This window comes from Magnolia sinica, chromosome 10 (genome assembly GCF_029962835.1).
Source record: "Magnolia sinica isolate HGM2019 chromosome 10, MsV1, whole genome shotgun sequence".
In the NCBI taxonomy this organism is placed as follows: Eukaryota; Viridiplantae; Streptophyta; class Magnoliopsida; order Magnoliales; family Magnoliaceae; genus Magnolia; species Magnolia sinica.
Window position 1 is genome coordinate 5,213,108 of NC_080582.1, and position 10,604 is coordinate 5,223,711.

General features: G+C 38.9%; 1 protein-coding gene across 2 annotated transcripts; it reads left to right on the plus strand.

Moving 5' to 3' along the window:
* Positions 1-8,812: 8,812 nt before the first annotated feature.
* LOC131257330 (uncharacterized) lies at positions 8,813-10,078 on the plus strand. 2 transcript variants are annotated; one of them, XR_009177318.1, is made up of 3 exons: positions 8,813-9,202; positions 9,272-9,340; positions 10,031-10,078. XR_009177318.1 is itself a non-coding variant. In XM_058258230.1 (3 exons), exons 1-3 carry the CDS (start codon positions 9,002-9,004, stop codon positions 10,011-10,013), a joined length of 426 nt encoding a protein of 141 aa, XP_058114213.1. In that variant the 5' UTR covers positions 8,813-9,001; the 3' UTR covers positions 10,014-10,022. The 2 variants fall into 2 exon arrangements, 1 of the variants encoding a protein (XP_058114213.1); XM_058258230.1 differs by lacking the exon at positions 10,031-10,078 and adding an exon at positions 9,858-10,022.
* Positions 10,079-10,604: the final 526 nt, after the last annotated feature.

Below are 10,604 nucleotides of genomic sequence, written 5' to 3' on the forward strand. Positions count from 1 at the left end.
TTCTTATATGAATGACATGGATAATTTATAAAAACCAAGATCACTGAAACATATATACTCTTAACTAAAATGAGATGAACTAATTTTAATTTACATTGCAGGTGGATTGTTAATGACAACAATGATGGATATGCATGGCAACATCACATTTGCTGATTGAAATGGAACAATTCAGTCAAACCCATTTCTTAAAAATGTTTCATAAGAGAAGTCCAACATTTGGAAAAACCAATTTCCTTAGCATTAGGAAGAAAGGGGATCCGTAAAACCAGATCAGGCAAGTTGGTAGTAAGATAGAAAAGCTCGATCACATTTGCTGATCTCACTTAGCACCTAAGGTTGGGAACTGACCTGGATCTTCAATGGAAGAAAACTAATTCTTCTGTCTCAGAAATTGCACAGAACTGTATAATCATGAAGAACATAAAAACATCCTATACTCAGGATGCATCTTTATATTGCTAACAGAATGTCAACATGTAATTCTCAGGATGCATAGATGGACTTTGTCAACATGTACCATGAGGACCCTTAAGAAACTGCCATCACTAATTATGCACAAACCACAATGAGGCTGTGTTTTGATGTACTCCAAATCACTGGTTATTCATATATTTTGGCAACAAGAACAACCATCAACTCGCCAAGCATTTCAGATGGAGTAAGAAACCAGAATCACATTATATGGGATATGGTGTCTCTGCCTTCTCTGCGCAAAATAATATCCAAAGTGTTTCATCCTACCCCAAACAGAAAGGTATTAATATTGCAGAAAAGCATCCCATCCCACCTTTCTAAGAATATCCAAAATCCAAGTACGGTTATACCCAATTGCGAAGTTTAGGAACAACCAAAAATGTTGGCTTCTCATTCTTATATCACTATTCTTTCCAACAAATTGTATAAAGTTGTAACAAACACCCCAAGTACATAAAGTGCTTATTATAACATACACCCCAAGCACCCATTTCCCAATAACTGGCATTGATACAGCAGAAGCTACAATCATTCCCACATTCAGATTTTTTTTTTCCTTTTTCTTTTTTGCCTTTAATACCCTCTAGGCAGTTTAATTTTAGGCAGATGTGCAATTTCTGAGTGCCAGTGTATCATCCATCACACCCTGTCAAAGTATCAAATCATATACAGTAGCATGGGGCCCACATAAACTTGCCCCTGATTTTATTTGTCCTGAAAGTTGCGGTTGCTGATTTACTTTCTAAATCTGTTTTCAAGAATCCACCACTTGTGCAATTATTCATAGTAAAGTAATTCATCAACAAAATAGAAATACATAAATGCAAAAACTGTGATGATGCACTCATTCCATCCAAATGGGGCAAGTGATAATCCACACTATAAATCCAATGAATCTCAGTGTGGATGGAAGATGCCCTCTGATAGGGAGGTTCTTGATCTTTCGTTCAATGTCCCTGGAGTAAACGGTTAAGGAAAAAAAATACAGCAATAGTCTATAAAAATGCCAAAGAGTGGATGGTTAGGAACTTCCCCTTGGTTCAGGTTCCAATAAAATGAGAACATGTGAGATTGTTGACAAATTACAAATGCAAATCAGATTTTATCGTAGATATGAAATCACCATTTTCTGTTCCCCTTTTATTCTTCCAGGTGTGGGGATTGATTGGAGATCGACTGAAGCACCTAGAGAGATGAGGAATTGACCATCAAATATGGTACTTCTTGCTTCTAATTTTATTTCAACCCTTGGGCTACTTTAGTACACAAGCTGCATCCATGTTATACTAGTGCCTTATCCATGCCATATCTAGTGAAAATAGAACCTGAATTTCGAAATCCATTCAGGCACTTGTATTGAGCTTTTACAATACAAGCAATGAGAATATTAGGAAGCTAATAAGCATGTAAGTAATGAGCGTACATAGAATGGAAAACTAAACCAACGGCTACACTATGTTCACAAAACACTAGCTTTAGGGCCTGTTTGGATGCCTGTAAGTTCTTTTAAGTTGTAAGTGACTTACCTGTAAGTGACTTACAGGTGAAAGTTACTTACAGGTAACCTGTTTGGATGTAAGTTGTAAGTCACTTACAGGTAAGTTACTTTTTCTGTTTGGATAACCTGTAAGTTACTTACAGGTAGAAAGCTGTATATTCACATCGAGCATAGCTTAGATTAGGGAATCATTCTAAAATGTTATAATCATATAAAAAAACTTGGGATCAAATATGTTATTTTGTTAAGCCCATCAAGATGAATATTTGAGATAATTATTAAGCTAAACCAATCATCAAGTGGGCTATAAAAGTGGGCCCACGAATTCAAAAAATCTATAATATGGAGTAATAACTCAATTTAAGCATTGAGAATAAACTTAAAAACATTAATAGAAAATCTAATAATTAAATTACTTGCATTCCAACTGTGCAATCTGATGTAATTTCCAAGGGCCAGCGCATCATCAATCCCACTCTATCATCAAAGTTTTTCTCATTCTCTAATGAGGAGTTTGATGCTCAAGATCTAAGAGATTCACCAACACTGATGTAGATCGTTAAATTACTTGCATTCTAACTGTGCAATCTAAGAGATTCACCAACACTGCGAGTACATCACAGGATCAGCAACCACAGGCCACAGTGAGACCCACCAGATAAACGATCTACAGGATCACCAACCACAGGCCACAGTCCCTGACGGTTTCATGGGATGCTGCATCACATAGTCCGTTCGGATTAGAGGCCCATGACACGTGTGAAAAAATACGTAGGTGCATATAAGTGACTGTTTGGATGCCAGCGTGCCTTATAGAGTAACGTCAAACCACTTCCGTTTTCAAAGGAGAAAAAAAGGGTAGATGAAACCCTACCGTTTCAGGAGGAGAAGAGACGGAAGGCAGTAACTGCAGCGAGAGATTACAGAGACGGAGAGAGATTTGGTGGGTTGGTGCGTTTCTCCCTCTTCCCCTCTTTTTAAAAATCTGACCGTTGAGCCTGTAAGTGACTTACAGGGAAGTGACTTCCCACCCCCATCCCTCTGCAGTTTTTTGGTAGATTTGCCTGTAAGTGACTTACAGGTTGTAAGTTACTTACAGGTGATTTTTCTCCCCCAAACGCCACCTGTAAGTGACTTCCCTGTAAGTCACTTCCCACTTACCCAACTTACAGGCATCCAAACAGGCCCTTAAAAAAACCTCCACTTTAACATATAGAGTTCTATTAAAACATGAAAATGACAGCTTTAAAAGAAGACTCCGAAAGAGTACCTGAATGACAGCAACACCACCAAAGAGTTTTGCTATTCTTTCGTTAAGCTTCTCTTTCATAATCCTGTTCAGCATCCTGCAAAAACCCAAAATATATATGCCACTAAGGATGCCATTTGAGGTAGTATTCGTCTTGCATTATTACCAGCTACTCCATTGCCTACATGTTTGATAATACCCTGTGTGTATCTCCGTCGCACTCCTAAAGCACAATAATCCAAATGATTCAAGTCTACAAAGAGTAGATTATGCATTTTTACAGAAACAAAGAAGTAATTGAGCATGAACCTGTATAATGTCAGCTGGAACATAAGTTTCTATCCGTATAATCACAAGACAGTTTAACAGGCCAACATGTATGCCATCATAGTACTAATTTCACTTAAGACATAGGTTTCCCACACCGCTCCCAAATCCATATCTAAACATGTCAAATGCAATTCTTCTCATGCATAGAAGAATAAATGTCAGAATGAAGCATATACCTTTTTTTTCTTGAAGTGCTTGCAATGGCGCGGTCCTCTGAGGCTTTCTGAGGTGATGAATCTAATAGAGGGAGAGGGAGCACGACACAGGGAGAGGGAGATGGAGCAAGAAACGGAGAGAGATGGAGCACGAGATTAGGGAACAGAGATTGAGAGAGAGAGAGAGAGAGAGAGAGAGAGAGAGAGAGAGAGAGAGATTGGGGAACGAATAGAGAGAGCGAGGAAGATGAGAGGGCTGGAGCAAGATTGGGAGAGAGATAGGGTTAGGGAACGGAGCGCGCGCGCGCGCGCGAGAGAGAGAGAGAGAGAGAGAGAGAGAGATTCAGAGATTAGGGGTTTTTTTGGGCGGGCCTCTTTTTGAGAGCGCGCCCAAATTTCGGAGTTTTTTTTGGTATGGCTCTGTGGGCCCCACCATGATGCGTGTCAAACATCTACCCCATCAGTCAGATGCATCATCCCATGGTGGGCCCAGAGATTAAAAATCAAATCAATTTATGACTTGTGTGGGCCACACCACATACAGAAGTTGAGAGGGGTTACCCTCCATTAAAACATTCATAATTATTTTTTGGGCCCACAAAGATGTGGTCCACAAATCCAGCCCATCCATTATGTGTGTGCCACTTGGATGAGGGGTCATACTAAGTTTCAGACGCATCCAAATTTCAGGTGGGGCCCACCAAGTGCTTTTATATGTTTTAGGCGTGTCTTCACATGATTTTAGATGGTATGGCCCACCGGAGTTCCGTATACGGTTGATTTTTGGGATATCCCATAATTTAAAGGGGACCCATCAAATGCATGGTGTTGATGTTTGACACACGTCATGGTGGGGCCCACATAGCTTGACCTCATGGGGAGGGCATGGATTAAACACATACATCATGGTGGGGCCCCACCAGAATAAATGAAATTAAGATTTAAAAATGATACTAAATAAAATTATTTAATTGGAATTTAAAAATGAAATTAAGACTAATAATATCAAATATTCTTAGGAATTTGGAGGATCTTGTAAGGTCTAGACATATCACATAGCAATATAAATCTCAGGTGGACCACACCATTAAAAACTTCCTAGGGTCCAATGTAAGGTTTATTTGCCACCATTAATGAATGGATGAAGCTGGTTTTTGTCTTTTCCCATCATCTGAGCCTATATGACCTAATTAACAGATTGGATGTCAAATAAAAAGTATGGTGGGCCTTAGGAGGGTTTTAATGGTGGATACCAATCACTATTGTTTTCATGTAGTGTGGTCCACCTGAGATTTATATCCCTCTCATTTTTGGTATCAGGCCCTAATATGATATGTAAAAATGGATGGACGGCATGGATGAAACACGTACATCATGGTGGGACCCACGGAGCACCAACCACTTGCCACGGGGCTGGTGTCAGGGGGAGTAGCCAATCCGTTTCCCTCTTGGACACCCTACAGTGACGTCACCAAGTTTAAAACCCTCCTCATTTATTCCCTTTTTTTTGTAGTGTGGTTCATTTAATTAATCTTTGGATATGAATCATTTTTCAGATAATTCTCTAAAATGATCTCAAAAAATGGATGAACAATGTGGGTTGATCCTGAATTTTCGGTAAATCCAAAACTCAAGTGGACCATGCCACACAAAACAGTGTGGAATAATGATTTCCACCGTTGATACCTTCCTTGGGCCCATAGTAATGTTTATTTGACATCCAACAAATTCATAATATCAAAAACATATGAATGAAGAGATAACACAAAAATATATGAATTATTGTGGGCCAACTATGATGACAGTGTAAAATCCACTCCGTCCATCATTTTCTCTAAATCATGATACAATGAGATCTAAAAAAAATTAGATAGATCCATTGTTAGAGAAATGGAGAGAAGATACCACCATTTGTACCAAAGTAGCCCATGGATGCAAGATCTAAGTTGTACATCAGGTGAGTCCCACCGCGGACGTCTCTGATTCCGGCCTACTACTCAAGTGGATCACATATTTGTCTTCCCCGACTTTCAAACAGCTGCCCCAAACATGTTAGCTATATAACCTTGCATCACCCATATGCCCATAGTTACTTGAATCGCAGTTTTTTATTTTTTCTTTTTTGTTGGAAGGTATAATCTCAACAAATGATTCAAGAAGACTTCAACGGCCTTGAAGCAGAGATTAGAAAGTCAGATCTTCCAGTTTTGGCTAGGTGAGTTTGTGGAAGGCTTAAGATTGGAGGTTTCAGGCTTCCAAATAACTAACCAGACAGAATGTTTCTCACTTGTACATTTGACTTTTCACACCAATCTGGCCATCCTTGGTAGCAATTACAGTTGGTTGGGATGCTCCAATGGCTATGATTGCACCCTGCAGAACAGTCCATTGCAAATTTGGCTGTCAGACTCTCAACTGAAGAGGGGATAGTGTATTTAATTTAAAAAAACTAAAACATAGAATCCATGGCATAGAATTGCATGCGTTCCCTGCACTTGTTAAAATTAAATGACACTAGCAGTGCCACCGGTCCTTGGGCCAAGACATGATCCTAACTGCTTGTTGAGTGGACTGTTACTGAATTAGTTTAGTGGGTGTTTACAAAAAATTATGCTGATTAATGAAGAAATTTCATGATGCAACCAAATACACCATTACCCAAAAACAAACACCAATTGGATTATCCTAATTATCCATATTATGGGCTGAAAAATGGATATTTAAAAACAAAAATCACCAACACATATATAACAAATAAGAAGGAAATCAACTCTGATATGGTCAGGATTGTTTGATTAGAGTAGCTTTCGTAGCTATTCCACAATGAGACCCACCAAAATAAATGGTTGGAATTACAGGGCAAAATCATTTCCCATACACAATATAAGGATAAAAGAAAACATGAACTCTGTTGTAACCTCTCTCAACTTTTGTATGTGGTGTGGCCCACAATTATCACAAATTGACTTGATTTTTAATCCCTGGGCCCACCATGGAATGGTGCATCTGACTGATGGGGTAGAAGTTTGACATGCATCATGGTGGGGCCCACACTACTCTCTCCACTGTGGAGATTTCAAATAAACATTACGAGGGGGAGGGGCATTACGATAGTTTCAACGGTGGGAATCACTCTCCCTACTGTTTTCTGTGGTGGGGTCCACTACATCTTTTTATCTGCCTCATTATTTGGCTCATGCCCTAAAATAATATCTCAAACTGGATGGACAGTGTGGATACAACACATACATCATAGTGGGGCCCACACAACTTGGTGACGTCACTTCAGTAGCCAACACGCTACTCAACCTGTATAAGCCCTCCCGTGAGACTCTCTCTCTCTCTCTCTCTGTCTCGCGCCCTCTCCCTCCTCTCGCTCTCTAACTCTCTCCTCCACTCTCTCTGATCTCTCCATACGATCCTCTCTCTATCTCTCTCGCATCCTCTCCCTCCTCTCTGTCTCTCTGTCTCTCTGATCTCTCTTGCGGTCTGTTGCCGAACATTCTACCCACGCACGCCCTCTCTCTCTCTCTCTCTCTCTCTCTCTCTCTCTCTCTCTGAAGCTCGATTGAAGGTCATTCATGACAGTGAGGTATCTCTCTCTCTCTCTCTCAATCTCAATATCGATTTAGGGATTTGGGGATTGAAGTACTCAAGGATTTGGGGATTTAGGGCGTGTTTGGGCAGTGGGATTAGAAGGGATTAGGTGGGATGGAATTGCAATTGGTCCTGTGCCAATTCCACTCCGTGTTTGGCAGTGGGCCCCATGATTGGAAACCCCCTGGATTCGAAACCCCCGTGATTAGAATCCACGGTGCCAATTGACCCTAAGGGACTGTTTGGGAGCGTGGATTTGGAACCCCCTCGATTCGGATTGGGAGGTTTTCTTATCATGATCCGGTTGCAATCATATGGTTGCAATCCAAGTGGTGCCTCTTGCTGGTGGCTGTTCTTTGGCATGTGTGGGCACATGGATGTATTCTAGCAGACATTCATCTTTGGATTTTTGAAATCCAATCTCATGTATGATGAAATAAGGTCTGTTAGAGGTTTGCTAAGCCCATGTACAAGGCCTACCCTCTAATGGCATCACATGTGCCACCATGGCAGACAATACAATATCAAAGCCATCAATCAGGTTGGTCCAGCTGTCAAGATGTTCTGACCCAAAAAATCAGGCTGAAGGAGTAGAGCATACATACCATCCCTACAGAATTCCTTTTTTTTTTTCCAAGTTTTTTTCCATATTCCTTTCAGAATTCCTTTTTTTTTTTTGCAATATTCTGCTCTTTAACTGTAGGTCTGGGTGCATAGAGCTTTCAATTAATTGAATAGTTAGTGATCCCTGTTATCCTGTGGAAAATCATTGAGAATTGGATGTTGACAGCACTTTATAATTATAAGCTTGCCTTTAGGGATCTTGATATGTTTGCGTGCATAATGGAAAATACATTCATGTATTATTGAACATCTGTCCTTTGTATTATAAATTTAAGCATACATTTTTGTTGTTGGTGTTTATTGCAAATGATGTTATTATGTCATACTTTGTTTCTTTCTATACGTCTTGCAAGGTGAGTTTCAGATTGAAAACTCATACAAATAGCTTGGAGTATGTATCAATTTTTGTATGGACTTGTCTGAACGCTCAAACTTCTTTTCATTCCCTCATCAGCAATCCTGTTTCTCATCTATTTTGCAAACAACCACTTGCCTATTCCCACCCCAGTATCTGTTCCATCTCTCACTCGTGCGAAGTGAATGAATCGTTTTCGTAGAGATCTATTTTGTAGCTCTTATTGGAACTAGCCTTCTTTGTTGAATTGTACTGTTCTTAGATGGTGAAGCTTCAGTTTTTTCTTCTGTAGTAGTTTCATCATGCTATTACCTTTTTGCCTATAATAAACGAAGCTTTATTGTTCAATGTTTGTGATGCAGGTGGCATGGAATGATGAATTTCACCTAATAGATTTTAAAATTAATTTGTTGATTGTTACCTCTATTTCAAGATGGATTCTCAGCCAAAGGTTATTAAAGGTTTGATTCTCATAGAGGCTTGATTTTAAAGGCTTAATTAGAACTTTTATTCTAATTAACAGTTCTTTTTAACTTCTATTTATACATTACAAGCCAGAAAATGCTTGGTTATTTTGAAACTTCAACTAATTTGTGCTTTCTCTGCTGGATTTACAACTTGGGTTGGTTAAATCTGTTTCGATCTCTTTAACAAGGGCCTGTTTAGACATCTCTTGAAAGAAATTAGGATTTTTTTGGATTTTTTCAGAGGAATCAATGATACAAATCCACCTTATCATTTGGATTGGGTCACAAAACAGGAAACACATTGGGCAGGCTCCTGTTTTCTTGATTTTTCTGCTCCAGAGCAGTTGCTTGCCTCTCGACGTGCTATTGCTAATAAAACCATTATCCTGTGCAGACAACATATGGCTTGGACTCATGCATCATGGGAGAAGTTTGCTATATCATCCCCAAGTGTGGGAAGTGTGGGAATTATTTAAACTACTCTAATTTTATCTTTGTTAACTATAGTTTGTGTTGCAGGTTGTGGAATGTGAGTTGCTGGTGGTCCCTGCAAGCGAATTACCATACGAGGGACATGACCCAGTTGAGGTATGCTTCAGTTGACTGCTGAGGTTCAGGCTTCTCTTATTTTTATGGTCCTTCAAGAGCATTTTTATTTATCATTTGGGTATTTAAATGGGCCCTAGGAATGTTGCCGCCAAAGATTCTATCTATTGTGAAGCTCTTCTGTTATTTCTGTTTTGGAAATTCAAATAGTTTCATGTTTGAATTTATTTTCATTCTGTTGCTCAATCGGGCATTGTGTACTTTTTTTAAAATTGGAAACTGGTGAAACTTGTAGTTTTCTACAGGGAATCTTATATATCTAGCAAGTGAAACAAAAATGAGATGTTCAGAAGAGTAAAAACCTCATCAAGAACTCTTGCAAGATACCATACCACATGCCTTGCTTTAGGATACATTTGGATGTTAGGTTCGCAAGGGTGACAGGATGTGCTCTTGATGGTTATTATGTTGACTTCTGATATCCGCAAACTTTCAACAACTAGTCCAAGTTTTTAAAATGCTCTAACTATTCATTTTTCTTCTTTTGGTTTTGTAACAGACAATTGCAACATTTCTTAGCTGTGTTATGTTTGCTATTGGAGGAAACAGTGCTGGTCCTGGTCGGAATATTGTATTAGTATTGCAGTTTCTTTCTTCTGTTCATATTTTGAGATCATACCTTTTTGTCATGCAATATAGAAGGGAACTGATTTAAGGCATTTGCTTTTATAGGCAATGCTGTGGTTAATGTGTACATCAAGCACGAGAAGAAGTTTGCTTGAGTTTGTTTTGCAAAAGTCATACCCAAATCTTGCGTTGTGACTTTGTATTATTTGTGGAACCTAATGTTGTGTAATAGTTTGATTGAGTTTGTTTTGAAAACTTTAAATAGTAAACAAGTGAGATTGATTGTTTGATTGAGTTGTTAACTATTTTGTTGGTATTATGGCTTTCATGATTGATTGTTTCATGAGTGGATTGAATGAATGGATTAGTAATTTAAATAAATATTTAAAAAAATTAAACATTTTTAGCCTCAATTTGTAACTGAGGCTTGGATTTAGCCTCGGTTGTTGAGAACCAAGGCTGAAATTCCTGTGGCTAAAGGCTTTAGCCTCGGTTGTTGAGAACCGAGGTTAAAAATAGGTTTAGCTTCAATTGGAGGCAACTGAGGCTAAAATTTGGATTTAGTCTCAATTGGAAACAATAGAGGCTAAAATTTTGATTTAGCCTCATTTCGAGAAAACTGAAGCTAAAAAGGTCTTTTAGCCTCACTTGAAGAACCGAGGCTATAAAAGTCATTTTA

What these genes read in the sequence shown, in the direction of transcription:
- LOC131257330 (XM_058258230.1), top strand. Translation starts at nt 9,002, where the DNA reads ATGATACAAATCCACCTTATCATTTGGATTGGGTCACAAAACAGGAAA. An exon ending in GTTTGCTATATCATCCCCAA is followed by an intron (nt 9,203 to 9,271) that starts GTGTGGGAAGTG and finishes TTTGTGTTGCAG; the next exon opens with GTTGTGGAATGTGAGTTGCT. An exon ending in AGGGACATGACCCAGTTGAG is followed by an intron (nt 9,341 to 9,857) that starts GTATGCTTCAGT and finishes GTTTTGTAACAG; the next exon opens with ACAATTGCAACATTTCTTAG.